The sequence below is a fragment of the Dermacentor variabilis genome, chromosome 10 (genome assembly GCF_050947875.1).
Source record: "Dermacentor variabilis isolate Ectoservices chromosome 10, ASM5094787v1, whole genome shotgun sequence".
Lineage (NCBI taxonomy): Eukaryota > Metazoa > Arthropoda > Arachnida > Ixodida > Ixodidae > Dermacentor > Dermacentor variabilis.
In genome coordinates this window covers 26,729,550-26,756,438 of record NC_134577.1, presented here as the reverse complement: position 1 = coordinate 26,756,438, position 26,889 = coordinate 26,729,550, and the positions used below count along the sequence as shown (strand labels likewise).

General features: G+C 44.1%; 1 protein-coding gene and 1 long non-coding RNA gene across 2 annotated transcripts; one reads left to right on the top strand and one right to left on the bottom strand.

The window, feature by feature from the left end:
* Window positions 1-2,610: 2,610 nt before the first annotated feature.
* LOC142560206 (uncharacterized) lies at window positions 2,611-12,186 on the bottom strand. Its single transcript, XR_012823317.1, has 4 exons — window positions 12,073-12,186; window positions 10,469-10,555; window positions 7,244-7,361; window positions 2,611-2,886 (listed from the first exon to the last, which is right to left on the bottom strand). It is a non-coding gene; the product is annotated as an uncharacterized LOC142560206 (long non-coding RNA).
* A 7,355-nt stretch (window positions 12,187-19,541) lies between these two features.
* On the top strand, window positions 19,542-25,678 carry LOC142559461 (scoloptoxin SSD976-like). Its single transcript, XM_075671055.1, has 2 exons — window positions 19,542-19,986; window positions 25,010-25,678. Exons 1-2 carry the CDS (start codon window positions 19,562-19,564, stop codon window positions 25,647-25,649), a joined length of 1,065 nt encoding a protein of 354 aa, XP_075527170.1. The 5' UTR covers window positions 19,542-19,561; the 3' UTR covers window positions 25,650-25,678.
* The last annotated feature ends 1,211 nt before the right edge of the window (window positions 25,679-26,889 follow it).

The window sequence follows — 26,889 nt, the reverse complement described above, 5'->3', positions numbered from 1 at the left end:
AGGCACTCGTGATATAATTTCTGCCTCCCACTCCAATGTATTGTAACTGTTTACTTTCCTGCGCCCTTGCACTTTGGTCCACAATATGCGACGAAAAATGAGCGCCAATGGTTTATGGTCCTCTACCTGTCGGCTTCTTGAAGTCCATTATCCGTATTCAAGAGAAGGTCGCTCTATGTGTAAAATAAAAAGAAACGGTCAGCCAAGTGTGCATGCTAAAGGAGACACGTTCGACGTACATGATGGTTCAAATAATTCGATGACTAAACGTTGATTAAATCTCTCTATTTTTCTCTTTTTGCCTCTGTTTCACTTTCATTAGTCACTCATATTGTATCTAACTATTATCCAACTTCCTCGCGCCGGTGGCGCTCGTGCTGAGCCAGTCATGCTGGAGTGTATCTTACTCGCGCCTTACTGCGCTCTACCCTTAAAAAAAAGTCGCAGTTTCGCCTGAAAGGCGAAGCATCAATTGCGATAACAAATTAGTGGACAGCTACATGAAATAAGGATGGTGTTTTTATGGGCTCTACAAGTTGTCAACATAGGCACACTAACTAAATTAGCAAGCATGGTATCACGCGCGCACAAGCAAACATGAAGACCTCTGACTGGATGATGGCGGAAACTCGCTGTAAAAAGGTTAGCGTGACGGAACGCGGCAGCAGCAGCGAGCGAAATGACATTCGTGCTGTCTACAAAGTTAACATTTACTGGCTCCAAAAAAAGTAGTAACAACATCACAAATATACAGACGCGGATCCCAAAGTGAAAGAACTGTAGTGGGACCCCCGGTTAATGATAAGAACATTGATGGTGATATCTACAGACAGCAAATGAGCGTTATTATCAAATAACATCGACAGATCAAATACATTATTATACATTTCATTTAATATCAAAAACACGAAAAAGAAAGTTATAAAAGAAAGTCGGGAAAAACCATCGATGAAACACAAGGAGCGGCATCTGAGGCACAAGTCAAAGATGCACCGCCAGATCATAGTACAGTTATCGCAGGAAAGGATGCTTAAGGTAGGTTTTCAAGATTTCAAGAGAAGTACAGGATTTTATAGTTGATGGTAGTTCATTCCATGAAAAATTGCAGCGAACACACATGTTTTTGCCTTAATTGGTATGAAACACGGGTAGCGAGAAATTGTTGTTAGCCGAAAATCTCGTTATATTTTTATTGTGCAGAATGTCAACTGCAATGAGCGGAAACGTAAGTTGTTTATGAAGCAACTTGTGGAATAAGATGAGTGTCTTAAAGTGCAACAAATGATTAACAGGCAAGGTATTCTACGCGCGAAGTACCACAGAGGCATTGATTGCATGGAGCTAGAAGTGATAATGCGTATTTACTGACTTTGGATATGTTGAATTGATTATAAGTGACAAGTGTACGTCTTACCCCATGAAACAATGTCGCAGGTAATGTGACTATGAATGAAAGCATAATACAACGCTAGCAGAGCCTCACGAGAAAAAAAGGGCGAGCGTTGAATAATGCACGCATACCAAACGCACTCTTCTGCTTGAGATGTTGGAAGTCACAGCGAAATGCAAGGTTAGGGTCAAGATGTATGCGAAGAAAAGTAACGTCGCTACAAACGGGAACTGAATGAATTCCAAGCTTTACTTGAGGAATAGAAGGCCCTCTGAGCACTTTTAAACAACATAAATTTAGTTTTCAGAGGATTAAAAACTAAGTAATTCTGGCTAAACCATTTCATAATGTTACTCAATGCAATATTTAACTTTCAAGTGAGAGCATCAATAGATTTATCAGATGAAGATATGGCTGTGTAATGTGCATATAAAACGCAATAAACGTAGTTGGAGTAGTTAAGAGAATCCGGAAGACCATTAATATATAAAAGAAAAAGCAAAGGACATAGAACTGATCCGTATGGTACACCCTGATTAATACATTTTGTTAGAGAGAAAGTAATTGCTATATGCACTGTCTATTTCCGGTCAAGTAAGTAATATATTAAGTGTTAGCGCAGGACTGGTTGTACCATAAGAGTCAAGTTTATTAAACAGGACTGGATGGGTAAACGTGTCATAAGCTTTACTGAAGTCTAAAATACCACATGTGACTGTTTCCCAAATAAATAACACGTTTTTTCTTTATGTAGTCAGAGACAGCACAGCTAGATTAGTGGAACTTCCAGGGTGGAAACAAAATTGGTTCTTTTTAGCAACATAAACTTTGTTAAGCAGTTATTAAGACGTTTAACAAATAATTTCTCGGTGAGCTTACTAAGGCAGGAAAGAATTGCAATTGGTCGGTAATTATCAAAGGGTGTACGGTAGCGCGATTAAAGGACGGGACAAAGGAGGACACACAGGGACACACTCAGCGCTAGTGTGCGTCCCTGTGTGTCTTCTTTTGTCCCGTCTTTTAATCGCGCATAGAGCAGTGTGTGTCACTGTGTGTCTTCTTTTCTCACGCCTTTTAATCGCCCTACCGTACATCCCTTGAAGGTGCGTTACCAACAAACCCACATTACAACCATCGTCGGTAATTATTCGAACAACAAACGCCAATATGTATCGCGATAATTGCGACGGTTTTAAGCAACGTTAGGAAACGTTATCATGCTCGTAATCACAAAAGCTCTGCAGAGTCAGAAATTAATTTATTCATACGCATACATTAGCGGATCATTCGGGATATAACGTGCACACCGCGCCATAATAAATACGGTAATTGTTAAGCAACAGGCTTGAGATAAAGGGTGCTGACACTCAACTTTCTTCCAAACAGCTCTTTGCATCTATCCACCAGGGCAAGCAATAGCACCGCAACATCCAGGATAAGGTTCTCTGGGATTAGCGAAAAAGCGTCGGCATCGCGGGTCGGCCAAAGCGAGGCACCTGAGAAGAATGGAAATCACTGTTTGAATGCACCTGTTCAGTGTTGTCACTCGCAGGGTGTGATACAGCTGCAGTGCTGTGCATACAGTTAAGTAAAAAATGTCTCGCTGAAATGACTGCCTTTTCATGGCACACCTTGCATCCAATCCGCCGACAAGGTAACGTTGCGCAAAATTATTTATTCCAGCGCTTTAATCCAACGTTATCGCACATAAGATTCACGTTTTGTTTCATTGGATGTCTCTGTTTATCAGCCCAGATGATATGAGCCCCTACTTCAAGCTATCGCAAAGATAGAAAACTTGTGTTCCAGCGTCATCAAGGAGCAACACACGTGCAATGAAGCAGCTGCATTGCTGGAAGATGTATGTTACAAGGTGCACAAAACAACATAGTATGAGCACTCTCTACAAGGTCGTTGACACAGCAGACCTCCCTCTTGTGTTACGAACATCAATGACAGACTGGTTGAACGCGAATACTTCCAACGATCCAGGCTAAATTACCTAGATTGAGAAAATTCCCTGGGAAAAGCAGAACGGCATGCCTTTTGGCCCTGCCTTAAAATATTCATAATGAAATATTACGCGCGAAAACCAGGAGATGATTATGAGCGGAGCCTCCCGGAATATATTTCGTGACCTCCGGTTCTTTAGCGTGCACCTTCCTCACAAAAATTTGTTTCGAGTTCCTTAGCCTACCCATTGAGTTCCCATTGTGAAAGAAGCAACTCTATAGGAAGTCGCCGTCTATAAGATAACCTTCATTAAATTTCTCTAAGAAGGCTAATGGGACTGTTCTATAGAAATTAATCCATACCCGCCATGGTTGCTCAGTGGCTATGGTGTTAGGCTGCTGAGCTCAAGGTAACGAGATCGAATCCCGGCCACGGCGGCCGCATTTCGATGGGGGCGAAATGCGAAAACACCCGTGTACTTAGATTTAGGTGCACGTTAAAGAAGCCCAGGTGGTCGAAATTTCCGGAGTCCTCCACTATGGCGTGCCTCATAATCAGAAAGTGGTTTTGGCACGTGAAACCCCATTATTTAATTTAATTTTAAATTAATCCATTCACATGCAATAAGTGTTCAATAGAATGTGTATTGCTGTCCTTTGTACTGAACACTAGTAACTCAATTTTATATAGACTCCAAATAATTTTTTATTAAGACTTCTCTATAAAAACTGTACCATTCGAAAGCAATAATTATTCAATATAACGTGTACAAAGATTCCTTGCACTAAATTCTATAAATTAGGTTTGATGCATCTTCTAAAAAGCTTTCCTTTGTGGCTTGTCTATAGAAGCTGATACGTACACAAGCGAAAAGTGTTCAATATTATTGAACTCTTTATGAATATGAGTAAATTTATGCAAGTTCTACACAAGTTTTATTTTTCTGTGATCTGTCTGTGTGAGCCCATTTATTCGCAAGCGGTGCCCTTTTATAACAATCGTATTGATGACCTATGTATCTAATTCTAAACATTGATTTTTGTAAAATTCCTAAAGAATTCCTTAGAAACCCTGCATTTTGAATCGGTCTCACTGCCTACTCGAGAGGCCTACTCGTACCTGCCAACCTACCAACTTCAAATTCAGTAAATTATCTGAACAAGACACTGGTGAGAGAAGTGGGAGGGGACTAATTGCACAGTTTTTTTTTCTCCTGTACTTGCTCTCAACACACGTCTTTTGAATGGATACATACGCACTTCACTAGCAATATTTTACATTTAGACGCAGCACACAAGTAGCAGCAAGCTTCGAACAGCGGAGACAGAAAAGGGACGCATTGTTTTTGAACCCAGCAATCTTACGAGCATATTTGTTTTTTTCCGATTTAGTTTGCTTCACGAATTTTCTCGAACTAACAACCACTCTGAGGTCCTTTCACTATCAAAAAACTTCTTACAGAAAATTCGGAAAAAAACGAGCGAATCTTTTTTATGAACATAATTTGTTTTTTCTTAATTCTTGCCGTAACCTTCGTAAAACCGTAAAGCGAGCCCAAATCGCAAATTTTTCCAATAACCTTTTAATTTAACAAACTTATTATCTCACCTACAAAAAAAAGATGTTCTGGCGACGTTGTTTGGCATTACGATGTCTACATTTGGTTCGATTTTCCTGGCGTTTGCTCACCGATTTTCATGCTTAAACAGGTCTAGATTTGTATTTCGAACAGCCGTCTGGCTTGACGATATCTGGCTGGACGATGGCCAGGGAGACGGTATATTCCCTTTTTTTAACCTTGCTTTTAACTTTGGAGGAACAGGAAGTCAGGTCGTGGCCGCACCGTTACCCCACGAATTCCACACTTTGCTGCCAACCACTTCTAAGCTCCCGCCCCCCCTCCCCCCTTCAGAGAAATCATTGCTCGGTCGACGGGGAGATTCGACACTCGCCGCTTCTATATGCGCGCATGCCTCAACACACAAACAATACACCCACTCTCCTACGTGTTACAAGAGTTGTGCAGAAGAGCATGGCGCAGGCGCATACCACTACAAATAATGCCGTGGGAAGTGCGCCCACGGGTTGTCATTTTTGCTTCGTGCGCACCATCGCCGTTATGACGAAGCTTTAGTTCTGGCCCAACTCCGACGCGGCCTATTCAAGTACACGTGAAAGGCAAAAATGTCTTTCTGAGACAGCCCGCGGACCGATTTTAATGAAATTTGCTGCATTTTAGAGAGAAAGCCAAATTGTAGTGACTGCGGGAAGCGGCATTTCGATTTAGGGCTTGAATATTGTTAAAAGAATTTTCAAAAATTCGAAACTTCGAGAAAAACAGATGTAAAAAGTTTATAAATTAATAGCTCTGCATCAAGAACAGATATCGCAGTTCTGTAAACGGAATCTACTAGATTATTGAAGGCGGAAAAATATTATATGTCAGTTTATATATTACGTGAATCTGTTACGTTGTGTACGAGGGCCCCACGATAGCTGTATTTCCATATTACTAAACTGTTTAACATTCATGTATAACATATACATCTTGTCCCCTTTACGTGTACTATTACATGCAATTCACATAATTGTGATATCATTTTTAATTGTTGAATTCCTCCGTTGTATGCTTGATAGTCTGGTTTTCCGAAAATTTTCTATTTTCACTTCTTAATAAAATGTTGACGATCTAAAACAAACATTCGAAACCAAAAGTCACTAGAGTCTAATCTTTTCTTATAAAGGCAACAAAGCCCGCCAAATTTGCTCCAGTGGTTGCTGCGAAAAACTAATTCCCTTTTTACATGTATTTATATAGGAGCACCCCAGCTAAAGATTCGAGGAAGCTTTAGCTTGGGTGCACCTATCTAAATAGATGTAAAAGGAGAAATCGTTAAGAGTAAGCGTTAAGAATATATATATATATATATATATATATATATATATATATATATATATATATATATATATATATATATGGAGAGAGAGAGAGAGAGAGAGAGAGAGAGAAACGATGGCTTAGTAGTGCTGTTCTTGCATGAAGCTCGCGTGACAAGCGAGTTTGCGATACGAAAAACTAAAGGAGTCTACTGACGATTATGTTTACTGCATCACTGTGTTACTTGTTAAGATATCGAGCTATCTGTTTAATTTAAATTCACCTATTCCTTGAAATTATGACGATTTGAGGTCACTTTAGAAGCACGCTTCATCTGTCTACAGGCAGCTCCTATTTCTCACTTAATTGTTAAAGGAAACGCGGGAAAATGTGACACCAGATCGTGATAGTGCTGGAAGAAAGCGAATAGGCGTACATCATTAAATCACTAGCGCTACGTGTAAATTCCTCGTCGTCTTGCTGCATTGCCCGATGTTTTCCCTGGTTGTTTCTTTCTAGCTGTTCATTTATTATTATTATTACTTTTTAAACTGCCTCCTTCACGTGCGCCAAGAGCATGTCCCCTCAAGGGAAAAGTGTAGGGATAGTACATATGAGGAAAACAGAAGAAACAGAAAATATACGGAGAGGTAAGGACCTCAACATGGTTACAAGGGCGCTAGAAGAGCACTTACTGAGGTACAGCTCCACAGACGCCCAAAACACATCAGCTGTTGCACAACATCTAAGTCCTCTCTCTCTCTCTCTCTCTCTCTCTCTCTCTCTCTCTCTCTCTCTCTGGCTCTCTGTCTCTCTCTCTCAGTTGTGCTTTTTGTTCTTTCGCTCTTCTTTTTTTTTCTCTTCTTTTTTCCCCCTATGTGCTTTTTGTCGCTGCCTGTGTTTTTTTTCTGCTTTTTTTTTGCGTGCCGGTGTAATACTAATTGAATAGCCCAACTCTTAAGAACAGATTTGAAAGTGACAGTACCATATTCAGCGCTTCCAGGAAAGAACGTTCAACTTACTCTTCTTTCTGCAGGGTTCCATTTACACAATAGTATCCCATGCATGGATTTCTACAGGTCTTATTCCGTGGGCGCCTGACGCAGTTGGGTGGTCTGCATCTCCGTATCCCTCTTAAAGCTGTACAAAAAACAGGAGTCATTCACACCGCAATTCGGTCTTCTATTCTTATGCCCATGTTTTTCTGCATATGCATTAGCGTCGAAGTATAATTTGCTGTAGATACGACTCTGTACAGAACAGGTGCGACTGTGACCGCTGCTACATTTGTACCCCATTTATACAATATGTATTTTTATCGCGTGATGTCACAGTTTTATCACATGTTTAATTTATGTGCTCTATACCTTTTTCAATTCCCTTGTCGAAAAATTGAGCAAAGCGAGCTTCCCCCTTTTCTCTTGGCATTAAACCATAATATGTAAAGTCCACCAAGGAGGTGTTCACACGTCAACGCACATTTTAATTTTCGGCTGCAGTCCATGCCATGTAATGACTGTCGCTATCCCTTCTTTTTTTTCTTTTAGATTGTACGTAAGCGTCCATGTCTTTAACCAAGTTTTATAATTAAAGGTTCAGCAAACCAAATGTTGTTTCACAGCGGATTCAAAGGAGAAGGTTACGTCGCAGTAAAAGCAGCAATGCAATTTACTATTTGTCTCGCAGCACATCGCAGAAAATAAAGCGTTCCACAATTTGAAATGCGTGCTACAGCCACTTATGACTTGAGATTTAGCGTTTCAAGCTTAATTTATACGAAATCGTTTTATTGTGTCTGCGTGCCGGCTGCTGGTTTTTTAGTTAGGCCAACTGTTTAGACAACCGCTTCGGGCAGGTGGTGCAATTCGACCAGTACAAGCGGTTTACCCGAAGCAGTAGAAATTATTTTCGCTATGAATTGTAGTGTGCAAATAGTCTTCAGCTCGTCGGAGGACGCTTTAGAGAAACCTAATTAGAACGTCAATGAACTTTGTAACTCATCTCAAGGAGTGCTTGTCAAGGAATTATGCTAAGCAGACATTACTTCACAAATACTGGGATTTAGTTCGGCAATTACAACACGCTACCGAGGGTGAATAGTTGGGAATTAGTGAATCTGCTTAGCGAGTTTTTCTCATTTATTTTTGTCATTCAGGTATTTTTTTCACACTCCAGCAATCCACCTTCGCCGAAGGCGATGTACCCATTCTTAACCTCAGATCAGGGAACATAAACCGCTGAATTTAAGCGACGGAACATCACTTTTCATCACAGGTTATTTCTCACTATTTCTTGGAATTACAAAAAAAGATTGTGGTTTACGCACAAAAGGGCTCTGTGAACAAAAGCCTTCTACGACAGGAATCTTGACGGCCCCACAAGAGACCAGGCAATAAATAAGGGTACACTGTACAGCAGAAAGCACCTCCCATCACAACGAAGGTCATTCTGCGTGGTGTACATCGAAGAAATCTAAAGATTATACAAGGAGTCGGAAAGTCACTCTGACAGCCTGCATTCACAAAAACAAACTACAAATAATTATTAAGTCTTGTATTACAGTTGCAGGTCAATAATCGAACACAACATATTAAAATAAATAAAACAGTTTGCTGCAATGTGTCAAATAATGTCACAAATGGGATAGCATAGAGGCAACAGTGATGGATACTAAGAAATAGAACGTGCATGAAGAGTATATTCATTACTGGTCACGAAACTTCACACAGTGCTAGGAACTTTTTCATGCCTACAGGAATTACCGCTTCACAGCGATAGCATCGACATCGAACAGTAGTTAAGGTCTCCTGAAAAGTTGTTTGCTGGACGCCCCCCAAAGTAAGGACGCTCCCATCAAAAACTTCCAAGCCTTCTTCATGCAGGGATGATTCTATCACTCCTTTCAAGATGCAGCCCGTGCACTACCACTTATTCGCTATAACGTTATTCATCCTTGTGCTTGTGATAAACGTTCACGTGCACAAAGATTTCCTGCAATCAGCGTCATGTCATCAGAAAAGGCTACCATCGTCACTAGCCAATTTGAGCGAAATGCAAGATCAATGCCTCTCAAAAAGATGTCTAGTTACTCTTGCCTGTGGTGTGAACCAACCGAAAATTAGGCAAAATCAGAACTGCGCTCGAAAATCCCTAACTCTCATCATTCCATTTAATCTTTATCCTTTCTAGGCTGCGTTTCTTTTCGCACTCGCTCTAAGGCAAAGTTACTATTTTCCTTTGTGTTTCTTTCTTTTTTTTTAGTGGGGGACTGGCTTTGATAGTGTGTTGGTTGGTCTGAGATGAGGGTGGAGGACTCTGACTGGATTTGTGGGGGAGAGAAGGTCATGAGAGTGATGAGGGGGAGGCTGTGTGTAGGAGGCGGCATCGAGTGACTGGATGCGTCAGTGAAAGACCGTAATTCCGGCCGCGACGGATGCGCGCCTGCATAGACTCCGTGGCATGCGCGTGGAACGGACGCGTCCCAGTGGCGTGTGTTACACCGGCGCATTGGGTTGGCACGTTGTGTGATATTACAGAGATGGCTCGAAATGGGCGACTAGTCGATCTGTGAAGAGTGATGAACCAGCTGGAACTGCTTTAGCCAAAACACAAGAAGCTCGACAAGAGGTGGTCGAGAATGTCGCAATACGAAAATCTTCGGTCACTTAGACAATCATGTTCGATTGTTTCTGCATAGTTCTTTACTCTAATGAGGAACAAGATATTGTGGCTGACAGGTAGTCTCTTGAAGCAGTAAAGGAATATGTTGATAGTCAACGCCCACATCGATTCTCTGTCGTTTCTCCAGTTTTCCAAAAGCATGATTCAAGCAGTTTGGGTACTGGAACGCCAATTATTTCTTTTGGCAGGTGTTGGGAATGGATGTCTCGAACGTGGCTCTGGTCCTATGATTTCGGCTAAGCAGACATGACCGCTACTTATCGGCCTCAATTAAGAAATTAAAACTTGTGTCCTAATGGGAATCATCAACTGATTGCGTTTGAATGTTATAGTGAAATACTGAATATAGCGAAAATGTGTGAATATTTTTTTTTTCATTTTGCGTCATGGACATTACAATTTGATCAGCAAATAATGTCCACGACTTCAGGCAATGCACCTGAACAGATGTAATTGCTCTTAATGTGCTCCAATCGACTTCTTAAAAATTTGCTTAAAGTAAAAAAACAGAAACAACCAGTATTTGAGGAAATGAAGTCGCAATAAGGATTCACGTTTTTACTTACCTGTAGTGTAAAGCAGCAAACTAAGCACCATTACAGTGAAAATACCACACCAATACATATTTCTGTGCAACATGCTGACTCCTCCTCCTACGTAGAATTGAAAGTATTACTTGTTACATTGAACACGCAAGGTGGCGTACGGCTAAGAGCATCAGTCAATTTAGAATTTTTTACTTCTTTTCTAGAACTCCGAAGCTGCGGCTCATCGCACTCTGCCTTAATTACCACAAGCATCAGCATTAAATTTGATCCTTGTTTTTAAGTAAGCAACTAAACGAACAAAGACAGGGCTACAAGTATCGTACAAAACTCAGGCTGTGGATTCATTTGGTAACAGAACTGAGAGGCACATTGAAGAGAACGCAAAACACAATCTGTACAGAAAGTAAAAACACGAATCAGCAACCACACAAAGTCACAGTAACATAAGAAGTTAGAATTCGAGATCATCGGTAAGCAGCTGTTTAAACGCAACGGGGTTATGCTCGTTAACAACACTGTCTGATAAATTGTTCCGCTCTGCAATGGCAAAAAAGCAAAAAAGATATATCAAAGGCAGACGTTGAACAATGCAAGTGCTGGATGCTGTAAGATTTAAAGAAACCAACGAGATGTATGGATTGGCGGGATAGGACGTTTTTGATGTAGTTGTGGGAAGTTAGTGTAGTCGGTGGAAAAGACGCAGTTTAGCAATTCCCTGGCTGGGCAACAATGGTTCGATTTTTGTAGGGATGATTTAATCGCACTAATACTTTCTTCGCGGCTGTAACTAAAGGTGGTGAATCTGGCGGCATCATTTCGTATTGATCATACAGTGTTAATTAACCAAGCTTGGCGGGGGCTCCAGATAGCTGAAGCGTATTCGAGTTTACTTCGAATAGAAGTTTTGTAGCCTAGTTTTCGTGTGGATAACGGGCCTAGGGCGAGAGTACGTATCTCGAAACCAAGTGATTTAGAAGCGTTGGCCGCCATTTTCATGATGGAGTCGGACCAGGTAAACTTGCTCTTGATAGCGATACCGTGATAATGCTATGATTAAACTGTAGATATTGGCTTTCGGGTTTATATAGTACAGGTAATCGTCGCTAGTGTGTCTACGGGATATCTCCCTAGGTTTACATTTGGAGATGCTAGGCTTAAATTAGAGAATTCGAACACCAGGTTTCTATCACACGTAAGTTGTTCTGAAGCACTGCCCAGTCGGTTTGGTCTGCAAATGCTATAGCTTGTAAAGGAATGACATCTGCCAATAGAAAGGGTGGTTGATTATCCAAGACGCGGGAATACTTAAAGCAACTTAGAACGAATACTTAGACAAAATACAAATCAACACGCAATGTATATTTTTTTAATTAACCGTGCGCGACGTTTACTTGCATGTCCGAGGCGTTTGCCTCGGCGCCTTCTCCTTCGTCGCTTCTAATACTACGTCGTGCTCGCGCTACAGTAATGCCAAACCGCTGCTGAGGACTGCTGTATATTCACTGCTGAAGCAAGAGCCTAAAAAACGAGGGCACGATTGAGGCACTATCAACTTCTAATGGTGTGGCACGAGTAACCTGCAGCACAACCTTTCCGTAACCTATCTCCATGGCAGTACTCACCTAACAGAAAGCCCCGGCGAATTCAGGTTCCTTCCAGTGGGTCCCTGCAGCACTGAGCCGTATAATATAGCCGGGGATTTTCTATAGTTCCAGCCGTCCACCTGAGCATATCTGATTCACCGTTAAACAATCAACAATATCCGTTAGCTCTGCCCTTGTACGACCAGTTCAGCACCTGTTCGGTTCTTTTTTGTCAGTCATATATTCATGCTAGTTTGTTTTCACGCTGCTATTGTTAAGAGGGTGAACGTACCGGAGTCCCAACTATCATGCACCTGTTCTTTCTTTTTTTCTTTTTTAATAAAACACGCATAATTTTCCTCCAATAAGCCAAGAGCATGTTTTTTTTTAACGTCTCCTTGAGAAACCGCCGGTCACTTTTACTCCTTGACATCTAATTATATAATGAAAGCTAATTATCTATTTAAACTAGTATAATTGGTTATAATTGTCAAAGTGCCAATTAGGCGGTTGTAGAGAATCGTAAGAAACGTCAAAAAGAGGTGTCTCCGTGAAGGCACATATCGGGTGTTTACTTTTTTCGGCAATTAAAGAATGCCCGCGAAATATGAAAATTATCATGTGACGGCGCACCTGCGCGCCCGGAATAGCAGTCTTATCGAACCGTCTTAGTAAACTTATTAATGATTTTTCTTTCTCTCTTTATTTCTTTCTTTTCTTTTTTTTTCCTGCTAATATCAGCTTAACCACGGATGGCCTACCAGTGGGATCGGCAGCAAAATAGACACGCCCATTTCGTTGAGTGTACCACATGAAAAGAAGCACCTGGTACAATTTTTTGTAAAGATGGTGCGAATTTTGCAGAAAATATTTTGGGCCTATAGTATCAATATTTATGTCCCACCAGGTCAGTCGTCACAAGTGCAAGGACTAACCGATTACAGATGTTAACCTAGTATGCGTTATGGCATGAAAACCAAAGTATTTGTTCCAGGTAGATGCGCTGGTTATTATTGAGCATGGAACCCTTCACGCACTAGGAAGAACGCTTGTAAACTGCAGTAATACGAGAAACACATCAAATTTTTCGTCATACCTGGTAGTGACCCTCTTAAATTACTAATATTTTTCATTACACTGCGTAATAAAACGACTTAGGTAATTGTTTATCGTAAGCAGAGGGTTACGTTTACATTAAGCGCTACGTTTAAGACCGTCTTTTTTTTTTTTCGTTGTAGCCACAAGTCCGAAAAACCCAAAGTAACCTCCGTCTTAACATTTAGGCAGCTTGAGTGACTGATTTATCATATTCTACACAGAGCACCAGCTCCCAAAGTACGATTTCTGCTTAAGGTTTTTGCAAAGTATGTTTTTGTCAACTGGCACACACTCGAAGCAAACCTTCTCCCAGAAAAGTAGAACGGTAACCTTTAATGGTAAAGGCACAATGCACAATAGGAAATGACGCATTGTCCTTCATTTTTCATCCCCCACCGCAGACTCAGAAGTGTCGCGCAGGGAAGCTCTTTTTCTATATTCGTGGGCAGGAATTGTGCGCTAGCAGTTATGCAATCCCACTCCGGGATTTGTTAGCTCTTTGCTTAGGTTGACGTCTTGTAATGCCCTTGTACAGGGTGTCGAGATCCAAAAAAAAAAGAAACTATTAATGCAATTTCGGCTAACTCAACCCATACTTTCTTCTACGTCACTTCACTGTCGCCATTGGAAAATGGTCTAACCATATAACGACAACTTTTCAATCTAAAGCTATCTTTATATAGTGATATTCATACTATTATCGTGTTCGTGGCGTCCGAATTTGCGATATATGTATTGTTACTTAACGTCGAATTTTATTCTTCTGCGAGACAGCACTCTCTTATTTAGTTCCGTACAAGCGACACCGCCTTCTGGAAAGGTGCAACGCACATTATTTCGCGGTGACTCTAGCTAACGGCTCATTTCTGCGGGCGAATAAAAGCAAGAGCGCAGGACAAATAAGTGCACTTCTTCGTTCCTAGAGTACTTCGCACTGTCGCTAGCACAGTAAGCGGAGTTGAAAGAAAATCGCACGGCTCTGGTACGTCACATTCTCCTATTGTGCTCCCGTTCCGTCCGCGCACTCTAACAATGGCGCTAAAGAAAGCGCGGTCGGCGCGTTGACGTCGAGGCGCGCGAAGCTTGCGGCACCCCGCATATGAATGCGTACTGCCCACCGTCAAAAGCACGAACAATGGACGGAGACGACAAGCAAGCGTCTTAGCCTTGCCGAGGTGCTTCGTGTCCTGGAATTCGATAGCAGCGACAACTGCTGAAGCCCGGGTTCACCGTCTAGCTCTGTATTTCGTAGAGTAGCACACGTGCGAGAGCCCGCGTGTGCGTAGCCTGCGGCTACGCACCGCGCGTTTCACAGCCGTCTCGCAGGCGATGCTGGGTAGCTAATTTAGCGGAACAACCTCGGTCACGTGGCCTGTTGGTCCCGTGGTCACGTGGCCTCGCGAGGCACCTTGTGCATTATATTGCGTATTGCCTTGAATCTTTTTTTTTCCAAACTTGACTCGAGAGCGATTACATAAAATATTCATCGGGGATACCAACTAACATGGTTCAATTATAGTTAGCACTGTAAATGTTCGAGCTATAATTGGTGGCTCATCCTTAACAGCGCAATGCTTTCCGTGGACGAAAGAAGAGACTAGAAATAAGACACGCAGAACTAAGACATCTCCTTGCACGTGAAGGCAACCAGGGAGCACTTCTCAGATGACAGCTCTAGTCCCCGCTCTTAAAGCTAGTTTGACGTCAGTGTAGCCGCTCTCTGAATCCAGGCACGTATGTGCACATGGGTCACCCCTGATGGCCAGATGCATATTTCATCTGCGCATACTTACAGATGCACGGACCGTGGAAGTACATCAGCAAGGCCGATGAGCGCAAGGTTAAAGAGAATGGGGCTCAGGACTCCACCTTGAGGTACACCGCGACAGGTACTGTGGTGCTTTGTTGTACCATGTTCTGTCTGTACAAAGAAGGTTCTGCCCTTCAAATAACTGTAAATACATTGGTAGACACGACCCCCCAATCCAATGTTCCCCAAGGCGTCCATAATAGCTTAGTGTGATGCACTGGCGTATGCGCCTTTCGCGTCCAATGCATCGCCGCAGATAATCTCTCTGGGCTTTTTGTCGCTGTACAGACGAGACAAGCTCAATCACATTATCTATGGAGGACCGTCCATCGCATACAACAACTCGTGGTGCAACGGATTTGTTCCTCTATCGTGGAAGTCCAGCCGCCTCGTTCCTCTACTCAAATCAGGCAAACCTGCCCTGGACTGGCCTCCCATCGCTCTAGCCAGCTGTCTTTGGAAAGGCGATAGAGAGGATGGTACTGACTCACCTAGAGTAGTACCTAGAGCTATGACCGGCTTCCGGCGTTTTTTCCCGAAAGCTCTTGGCCTCGCGAGGAGGCAACTGATGTAGTGAGCATGTCATGTACAATGCTGCGCATCAAGGGGAGCATTTATTTAGGGCGGCTGCATGACAATCCCTCAACGTAGCAAAAAAAAAAAAGAACTGGTGCGACTTGATGCAAAAGTTGCTTTTGCGATGAAGCCGTCCTCCAACAGGTACGCCGCGAAGAAATGTGCATGATTGGAGCACATAAAAGTTGTGGCCACCACTAGTACGTGGCATAGTGCTCGATGAAACAAACGAAAAGCAGTGCTTTAGAGCACGTACAGCGACTGAAATACTGTCCCGGAAGAGGCTACATGCACTAAAGGAATCTATAAGCGTATGGTAAATTTGGGAGACGATATTCCCTCCTTAAAGATCATAGGCTGCCAGACCCATTTCCACCGCAGGCCGATGAGCCATCTCCCATCATATAGCCATCATCATTTAAGCAAGGAACAACAGAATTCCGAAGAAGCGCCAATTTGCGGTGAGTCAGCCGACGTGAGCACGCCACCAAAAATCAGGCGTGTGAGAACACGTGACACCAAACAGCTGAATCTACACTTGGGCCGTCTCGAGTCTTAGGCGAGTATCCTGAACCATATTTTATGTTATGTTACATGTACCAAGCTCAAGACGGACACCCAGCTTCCCCACTCATAACCAAACAGATTTTTCGTGCATAAAAAACCACTCAAAGCCACATACGGCTTTCAGCGCAGTTCCTTCAAACGTGACTGGTGTTGGAATGCTAGCTCAGGCCGACCTCTCTGCCTTCTTTATAGTAAACTCTCTCTCTCTCTCTCTCGCTTGGTGCTTACTACATCTAGGCTGATAGCAAGTCACACTCTAAACAATAGAAATACCTCCATTTTCTATAATCAAAGAAAGCCCGGCGTGTTGTGTCAGCAAGCAACGTAAAGGCAATGGCCGGCAGAGATTTTGACGGCATGACGCTTGTGTATCTATTCTAAAATGTAGACCCGCACCAGGAAACAATTTGTTGTCGCTGCCAATCGCCTGCGGGGCGTCATGGAATGTAAACGAGGTAGCATGCTTCGAGAACGCGCCATCCTGTGCTACAACAAAGCGTTGCACTTTCACACTCTGCTGCCAGGGCGACTGCTGCCAATCACTCCTGCGGCTTTTCTGCGCTTGCGCACAAGCCGCTTCTGCAAGATTCTACAGGCTCGTCCCCTTGGGCATCAGCGACCCCTTCACTGACATGAATGAATGAATAAAGCCTTTACTTTAAGGAAGGGGACGGCTCTAGGCCGCTGATGGGGATTAGGAGGGAAGGGAATGTGGGTACCCAGACTGTTGGCTGAAACACTTCATCTCAGTCTGGGATCTTCCGCTTTATGCAGGCTCAGGTGCATGTTCAGTTCCGCCGCTCTCACATGGGCTGATCGACCCCCTCTACACTACTCGAAACAGGCCACTTTGTCTGCCATATGTCGCAATGGCTTTCTGTGCTTCAGGGTTAGTTTGTATTGTAATTCCAAGTGTTCTAATGTCTCCGTGTAGTAGATGCTGAATGTTGGATCTCCCTTGTGAAAAAGCTGCACAGCTCCAAATGAGGTGTTGCAAGTCTGCTCTGATTGACTCCTGGCAATGTGTACATCGGGTGTAAGTCTTCGCAATCGTAGCTTGTCTGGGTTGGTGCCATTTCTCAAGTATGTGTGGTGTGTATGCAGCGTTGGCCATAACCTTATTCAAGAAAACCTCTTCCGTGCGGGTAAGCCCCCCTTGTCGTCAAACAAATGTACTGGTGTAGCTTCTAATAATCTTCGTTTACTGTCTGCTTTTATTTTAGTACGAATGTAATGCATCAGTGCTCTGCTAGGAGAGCCTGCAGCCAATATCTTTAGGTATGGATTTTGGTCCGCGGGGTTTGGCGAGGAAATGGAGTGTGGGGAGCTGTACGCGTAATCAAGCCCACCCGCTTGCGCGGCAGCTGCGTGAGCGGCTGCGTTTCCCCCATCCGTGCCGGTGTGCCCCGGTGTCCATAGGATTTCAACATTTGTCCCATTGTCCTGTATTCTCTTTAGCTTTTTTCTGGTGTCGTTGGCCACCGCATCATCTGTCGTAGGCCCCGTTAATTCGACCACTGCTTCGTACGAATCAGTAAGGATCCGATAATTATTTCGCACACTCTGCTCTACAATGTCTCCCATGTCAATGGGAATGGTGTTGACCGCTCCCCATATAGCTAAGAGCTCAGCGTGCAAGGTTGCACCCCCAGGAAGCTGACATGTGTGATAGCCATTGTGTTGGGGTGCAGATGTGCTAACCCAGGCCATGCTTGCTATGTCGTTTGTGATTGCAGCGTCCGTGTAGATGTCAGTGGTGTGCTGCGGCGTGCTTAATCCCAATCTCTTTTCAAATATTTTTCTAGCTTCCGCGTTTCGTCTGGCGATAGGGCGTTGTTGCCTCCGTATGCCCAGTGGTGCTTCCCATGGTGGCGTTATGGAAGCATAAAGATTTAATCATTATTCATTTCCTATGGTAAAGAAGAAACTGTCCGGCGCCCACTTTTCCTTTGACGATGGTGTCATTGATGTCGCGTGCTTCTTTTTGAAGAACCAAACATTCAAGCTGCCCGTAGGCCGAAATTTGAGCGCTCGAAAACACTTGTGCCAAGTTGTGTGAATATACCAGAGAACTAGGTTGAAAAGTGACACATGCTAAACAGGGATAAATTAGAATTCATCATGTGTAGCACACCAATAAATTCTCTTGCTTTTTTTTTCGCAGAAACGAAATGTTCTGCGATGCCATTATAAGGAAAGCCTTGTGCACCATCCACAACAGTGGTAGCTTCTTAATGATGATGATGCCACGAAGTCAAACATCGCGGACCCGAGACCGAGCCCTGAGTAGAGACTCTTGTTATAATAATAATGATGACAACATTTATGATGATGATGATGATGATGGTGATGATGATGATGATGATGATGATGATGATGATGATGATGATGATGATGATGATGATGATGATGATGATGATGATGATGATGATGATGATGATGATGATGCACCTTTAAAATGTCACATACAATGGGGGATGGGCCAAAAATTGGGCAGTTGTACGCGCAGTTAAGGACGCCAGAAAAGAGTGAACCTGAAAGCTTCGGATAAACTAGCAGTGTGTACATGGGAAGTGGGGCAGATAAGTGGACGATTATAATTTAGAAGAAATAAAAAGAAGGTTCACCGAACAATTTAGAATGGATGGAATTTAGAAACATTATAATTGGAGTAGTCAGGAAAGCAAGGCCCGAGAAGTGAACAATACTGCAGCATTTAGATTCAGGCCAAGTTGTGAACGGATATATGAACGTCCAAAATAATGTTTTGTTTGTTTGAAAATGTTCGTGCTATCTGTTTTTGCGAGAACTGTCACTCTGGGCTTCTCGCAATTCAGCGGAACGGAGTAGACGAGGTGTCAACGAAGGTACTTGTAGGTACGGGTAGAAGGTGACCGATGGCAAGGTGCCCGAGTTTTCCTCAGTCGCAACCACACAAGGCCAACACTTAGTGAAGCCAAGGAGCATAGGCGAAGTTACCTGTTGTTTTTAATGTAGGTGTAGAAAAGATAAGGTAAAGGTAATTTAAAATGGCCGAAAAGCAACTTGCCACCACAGGGAGCCTAACCCACACCCTCCGCATTACGCGTGCGTTGTTCTACTAATTGAACTACCACGGCGGCTGTTCCTTGGGTACTCAGGTAGGGAGATGAGGGTAATGCAGCAGTGAAATTGCCCTGCTTTGGCCTAGATTCATACTTGTAGCAATATATACTTTAAATTCCAATTGCAAGATACTTATTTCACTTCACCCTAATTTAGTCAAAAAAACAACAGTTCCTTCACCGCGCGATTCATGGCCGATGCCTCAGAGTGGGTTGCACCATTTCACTAGGGAACAAGAACAGGATGAGTGGATGGCGCGGTCAAGATCTGCGCCCTTGGAGGAAGAAGGAAAAGAAGAAGGGGTTTCCGCGTCCCTGCCGGTCTGCCCGCCGCACAACGTAGCACTATTTCCGAAAGTTGAAGGCTATAGGTATGGGAACGGTGCGGCACCTGTTCACAGCTCTCTGCTTCTCGGCGCTCTTCGCGCCGGCCATCCAGGAATGCAAAGAGGAATACCGCAGCCGGCGGCCCACTCACACGGCCTGCAGGCCTCCCAACAAGAACTGCACCATCCGGAACAGGACGGTCACGGCGCGGGAACGCCGCCTGATCCTCGAGACTCACAACCACTATCGCAGCACGGTTGCCCTGGGAAACCTGTCGGGCTTTCCTCCAGCCGCCGACATGAGGGAGCTCGAATGGGACGAGGAGCTGGCGTCCGTGGCGCAGGCAAAGGCCGAGCAGTGCACCGACCCCAACGGTGACGCCTACCACGACCGGATGGCCGACCGGTTCACCACCCGGTTCAACCGCACCGGGCAGAACCTCGCCTGGACGGGGAGGAACTTCCCGTTCAAGTCAGTTGTTCTTACTCTCTCAGTTATTCATCAGTTTATTGTTGCTATTCTTGTTCTTAACCTGGTTGATGGTAAAATGAGTCATGTGAAAATAACTTTTTTCGTTGCTTTATATTTACTTTATTTGTATCAAGTGAAAAAAAGAAACAGTTTGGACAGATAGAAAACCTGAGACAGACCGACCGACAGACAGTTCTTAAACCAATGCAGCTATCAATTCAAACATCTTCAATGCGGCTTCCAAATCGGTTTCAGACAATTAAAGAAAACAAAACATAGATAGATAGATAGATAGATAGATAGATAGATAGATAGATAGATAGATAGATAGATAGATAGATAGATAGATAGATAGATAGATAGATAGATAGATAGATAGATAGATAGATAGATAGATAGATAGATAGATAGATAGATAGATAGATAGATAGATAGATAGATAGATAGATAGATAGATAGATAGATAGATAGATAGATAGATAGATAGATAGATAGATAGATAGATAGATAGATATGACAAGGCGATGACTTGTGACGACGCGTTGGGCCGGAACAGAGGTATTCCCTTGCAGCCGTTGGCGCTGGCATCAACTTCGATGAGCTAGATGAACGGAGTGCATGCGCACTTCTCCTTTTCTTTTGCTGTCGCAAGTGCTTCCCATATTTCTCGCTCTATTTTCATTTTTGCTGTGCCAAAGACTTTGGTGATATCTGTTTGCGGAGAACATTTGCACTGTTTGCAGTACGCAGCCAAATTGCTAGGCACTGTCAGAAGCTGACACGTATATTTGCGCCCCCATAATCTGTCGTTTAGACAGCGTTCGGTCTGCCCAATATACACTTTCCCGCAAGTTAGTGCGATGTGGTAAACCACGCAACTAACGCATCCCACGTACTTGTTCACGTGCTTAGTTTGACAGACTGTAGCACCTCTTTGTTCCTTGAATCCTGCGTTCACCCTCTTGCAAATGCCTTTTATTTTTTGCGGAGCGGAGAACCGTACTTGAACGTCATATCAACGTATCTTCAACAAAATATGCGCCCAGCAGCGGAGAGCGTTCTTCTTTTAATGCGAACGCATTATATCCCCCATTACGCTATAATCCGGTGTCGTCAACGGCGGCGTGAGCGAGCGATGATAACCAAAAATTGCCGACGGCGTAAAGAGTAAAACCTATCAAAAAATACTCGTATTGGCGTCAATTTTGTCAGGGAGGTTCCTGTAAACAAAGTAATTTCATAGATTTCGAAAGAAAACTTGGTACATTTCGGTCTGGGTGGGAATCGAGCCCGGGCCTCCGGGCACGCTTCCCCGGCGACTCCACGGTTGTGGATGACTAAAGGAACTCCGCCTGAAGGCCGCCTTAGTGTAGGCGTCACCAAACACGTGACCGCGCAGCCATTGAGAGGGAGGGGGAGGTAGCGCCACGTTACGAGTGTACAAAATGAGCGCGCTGCCTCTCGCGCGTCACTCGTCCGTCAGATTTTATCGGTTCTCTCTCTACTGTGGTGGACTCTGAAGCGTCTGTAATTCATCGTTCTGGAGCAAAATGGGCCGAAGCTTGCCGGTCTGTGGCGAACGTATACACAAACAAACACAGCTAATCAGCAGAAAGAACCTAATGCATGTCGAAAACATCGATCGAAAACATTTTTTCCAAAGCGACTACAGCTGAAACTCGATATAACGAAGTGATGATCGCGCTCGGATTATTTCGTTAAATCGAGAAGTTTCTAAAATTGAGAAAGGAATTTTTTGGTCCTTCGAAATCTAAAACTGCAATGTAGCGACACGCAAAATCTACCGCGGCATTGTATTTGCCGCTAATCCACCCATCTGCCGCTTAAACCATCAATAACAAAAGCAACCACGGCCACCCTTACCGAGGCGGTGTTGAGTCGGCTGTTCCATGCATGGGCGCGGTTTGCAGCCTCGGCAAAAAAGAAAGCTAAGAATGTGACCATGGCGCCTAGATGTTTTAACGCGACAGCTTTACAGCGCACGCACGAAGAAGAACCCCTCTGCGTCAAAACTAGAAAGAAATCACCGCTTTTCTTACTCATCTACTTCAGGAAAAACATCGTTAAATCGAGTTTGGCCAAGTTTGTTTCGTTCATTCGGGATGATAATAACATTGAACCCTGTAAGTACCTGACGGGGAATGGAAATTTCTTCGTTAGATCGGGAACTTCGTAAAATCGGGTTTCGCTAGATCGAGTTTTTACTGCATAAAGCTTTCGCATTCCCACACGTAAGCAGTCTTAAGCAGGGTGCGGAAACTCCCTATGCCTCCCTTGGGACACCCGGTCCCACGCCGATACACGGTGACAGCGCCGTTTCCACCACTGGCGGTTGCCGGATATCCAACTGGAAACAATTCAGGAACAAAATGCCCCCCATGACGTCACTGATTAGGTAGGAAGGGAGAGGGAGAGGACGAGTCACCGAGACGAGTAGGCTTGCGCGAAGCCCTCCTTTCCCACTTCTAATGCAAGCGGGCTGTGTTCGCGGTCTCTTGCAGGTCTGCTGGCCGCGCGGCGACACTGGCCAAATCGCGGAGCAGAACCCGCTGAAGTGTGCCGTGTTTACGAAACGCTTCTTTTTCTGCCGCGTTTACTTTGGAAGCTTAATTCTGTATATTTTTGAAGCACCGTGACAGCGCTCGTACACACCAGTGTCAAACAATTATAATGAAAAATATTTATATAGCAAACCGTCGTTAACTTTTTTGCGGGCAATATATTAGATTTCGTCATTTCGTGAAAATGGTCGCGTTTAAATTCCTACCTTGAGGTTAAGTTTAGGCTACAGTTCAACTAGCCCCCAGATATGGTGGTGGCTAGTATAAAGAAAATAACTTCCTGGCACTCTCAATCGTTAATTTTGCTCGTGTGTTGTGAAGTGGATCAACTAAAGCTGGCCGATTTCTCAGTCAGCCAAAACTCGACACAAGTAAAACTTAAACGTTATTGTTTTTATTCACACATTCCGTACTGCAAAAGGACTGACCTCCACGCAGTGGGAAAGTGTCAGTCTGCCGAAGCAATTTTCATTCCCAACTCAAATTTGCACATGATGAGCGAACATAGATTCCAGAAGATCCAAACCAATGCGAAAATTAACCATCACGGCCTGTTCGCACGGAGGTTGACTATCACATATGTTATGATGACGAGACATTTTGTGGCTTACAGAAAGAAGGTAGAGTAGAACTTATGTATTTCATTGGCAGTATGAGAAGTAAGGACCCAAAGGATTTTAAACTGGCTACATGAATCTGCATGAACAGGAAGTAGCCTATGATTGCTGTCATTTTTTGAACTGCATGCCGAATGAGGGAGCATATTTCTATAGCGCTTACAAGCGCATATAATCGGCCTCTCGTCACACTTTGCGTCACATTCATACATACAGAAAAGCACGGCGAGCATTCGGACACTATTTTGACACAACAGCAACGCAAGGAACCAACCATTCATAAAAAGAAACAACATAATAGAACTCTTCATTGCAAGGGGGATTAACAGTTCGTACTTAGCAATAAATAGTCGATACTTGTATTACTGCTGTTATTAAATACATTTTGCTGGCGAAACAAATAACATTGTGCCTCTTCTATAATACTGGTGCCCAAAAGCTTGCACGTACTGGAGCTGAGCCTAAAGCAAGGTAACTGATCCTATGGTACCGTCTACGCTCCAAAATTCAGATGAGATAGAGGGCTTAAGCCTTCTTCAGTACGATATCTTAGTAGTGGTGCATCAAAACGCAACAGGAAATTACGGGCATGCATCCTTTTGCCACCCTTGCTCTTGAAATCTGATAAAACATCACGGCCGTGTCTTTCTTTACTTCAGCCTTGGCTGTACGTGTCGACAAAGTAAATATTGCGCAAAATGTATAGCCCAAACAACATGCACTAAAGTCCTTCAGTACAAGTATTTAACCTACAGCAATGGGTCTGCTGTCATGACGAATGGGTTGAGCGACACTGCTCCTATGTCAGTTCACTCAGGCTTGCACAGATCTGGTTTGCTCATGCAAAATGCATACCTGCTCAGAAAATAAAGCGAAATACTTGCGCTTACCTGCTGTCATACAAGCCGTGGTTGCTCAGTGGCTATGGTGTTGGGCTGCTGAGCACGAGGTCGCGGGATCGAATCCCGGCCGCGGCGGCCGCATTTCGATGGGGGCGAAATGCGAAAACACCCATGTGCTTAGATTTAGGTGCACGTTAAAGAACCACAGGTGGTCAAAATTTCCGGAGTCCTCCACTACGGCGTGCCTCATAATCAGAAAGTGGTTTTGGCACGTAAAACCCCAAATATTATTATTACCTGCTGTCATTGAGAAACGTGAAAAACTTAGCAGAACAGGAATTTTCGGTGTTAGAACACCACAGAGCCACGCAACGCATACGGTGGCCCGATTTAGCCATCTTCTGCGTCTTCCGTTCGTTGCAAGCCTGATGAAGCTTACCTATCTTCTCTTTCCCATCTTCATGCTTAGGACGACAACCGAAGTAGATGACCAAGCGCGATCCGACTTGCGTTATCGCCGAGCGAGTGGCAAGGCTGAGCGGCGGTAAGCTCGACAGGAAGCACGAAGACGACCACTTCCCGCGCTTCGCCCGATTTAGAATTCACAGAAAGAGAGATAAAAAAAATAAGCTAGGATGTCCGGCAACCGTTTGGAGCGCGCATGTTCCTTGAAACAGAATCTATCACTCCACTTCCGGGGGTTGTCGTCAGCGTCCCTGTCGAATTTTTATCGCAGAGCGGCGGCGTAAACATGCGAGATACAAATTCGTCCTATACCGCAGCGTGTTAGGAGTTCTCCACGAAGGCTAATCGCATTAACGCGCAACGGTGCTTAAGATGCATCGCCATCAGAGGAAAGCATCACCAACTATCCCGCTAGCAAGCCTTATTGAAGTTTCAAGTAAATCCTTCTGCAGGACCTTCCACGCTCAGCCACTTTCATTCTTAAGTCAAACAGTTCGCGATTTCTTCCTCTCCTCAGGTCCAGGAACTGGGCGGGTCGCATCAAGAGCTGGTTCGCTGAGTACGTCGACTACCCGCCGGCGAACGTGAGCCACTACATGGCCGGTCGTCAAGCGATGGTGGGCCACTTCACCCAGGTCGTGTGGGCCAAGACCCGCTACGTTGGCTGCGGCTTCATCGAGTACGGCAGCGTGCTGCCGACCAACTTCACGAACATGCAGTACTACGTGTGCAACTACGCCGTGACGGGAAACACGTGGAACGAGCCCGTGTACCGCGCCGGCAAGACGTGCTCCGCCTGCCCCAATGGCACCGCGTGCGTCGTGGCCACGGGTCTCTGCTCCAGGACGATCCCTAGGAGGCAGAAAGGGAAAGATGGCGGCCGCGACGTCACGACCAGAGCGCCCGTAACTGGAAAGAAGGAACACGGCGGCCCACTCTCGGAAGCATACGGCAGCACTAAAAAAACGACTGGCGGGAAAAACGAGAACAGGAATGCCACGTCTAGCGGAAATCGCGCCGGGAATTCTGGCGTGTACCAATTGTTACTAGCCCTGATTGCGCTATTGGTTCTTTTGAGTTTGGTATTTCTTTTATTTAGAGCACGTAGATCAACGGAAATGCGCAATAAGACGGCCTCGTCGGCTATTTCGAGGTGAAGGACGGATAGCAATAAAAGTCAGACCTGATTAAAGACATGCATTCAAAAATTGTGATAACTTGTGAGACAAAAAGAGCCTCTATTACAAGGAAGGTACACATTTGTAAAGTGCGCCACCTCATCGAAGGAGACATACGAAAATGAAGCACACAGCAACACGTGATGGAGCTAAAGATATGGTGAAGACGACGATGAAGGTGAGGACGAAGACTAATAACCAAGCACAACTAATGTTTTCTCCTCAATACTCGTTTCTGCCACGCTGTTATATCCATCATGAATCGGGGGCAGCTTGCCAAAATTACTTTTTTATATATAGCTTATTCTACAGTAATGCCAGAGTACATGTGAAATAACTTGAACACATGTTCCGCCACATAAATCTGAGGATCAAGCGTGTTTGTTTGTTTGTTTTGGGGTGTGTTAAATCGGGACATGAAGTTCTCACAACCTTGTTCAGCCCTTCCTACGATATATGGATGCGATTAATTTTGCAAGTCATTGTGTGCGCCGCTATAAAACCCGTTCTGTTCCGCGAAGACGCAAACGAAAGGAATATTGGGCAGCATTTCTTTTTCTGTAAGGATACTTCACGTAAATCTGAGAACATGGTGCCGGATGGAGCACATGTTTTATTTGTTGGATGGATGGATGGATGGATGGATGGATGGATGGATGGATGGATGGATTGATGGATTGATGGATGGATGGATGCTATGAGCGCCCCCTTCGGAAAAGGATGGTGGGTTGCGTCACTAAGCTCTTCTTACTATATTGCCTAATGCCCTACCTATGTTAAAGAAGAAAAAAAAGAAAGGAAAACCCAAGATGAATTCCCATAACCAAATTTTCTGACCCCCTATTGTGAACTTTGTTTTTTTATGTCTCCATTTATTGTCGTTTCCCTACTTTTCTTCCACCAGTCTTCCAATGGCCTCTTACTAATCTCTATTGCGGACATGTTTACTTTTTCCCTACTCTCGCTGAACCCAAGGGCATCAAGGAGGCCAGTGCTGCCTAAATCGACCGCTGGGCAGACGTCTGCACATTATAATAAAACATGCTCCATCGTTTCCCTAGCTTTACCGCAGCAAGCACATGCTTCTTCTTCCTTCTTATATCTCGCTTTATAGATGCGCATTCTAAGGCATCCTGATCTCGCTTCGAAAAGTAATGAGCTTCTCTTTGAGTTATTATAAATTGTTTCTTTCTTGATTTCGTTTCTTCCTCTGAAGTAG

Coding starts and splice junctions, on each gene's coding strand:
- LOC142559461 (XM_075671055.1), top strand. CDS start 19,562: ATGGGAACGGTGCGGCACCTGTTCACAGCTCTCTGCTTCTCGGCGCTC. Junction 19,987..25,009: donor GGGAGGAACTTCCCGTTCAA/GTCAGTTGTTCT, acceptor TCCTCTCCTCAG/GTCCAGGAACTGGGCGGGTC.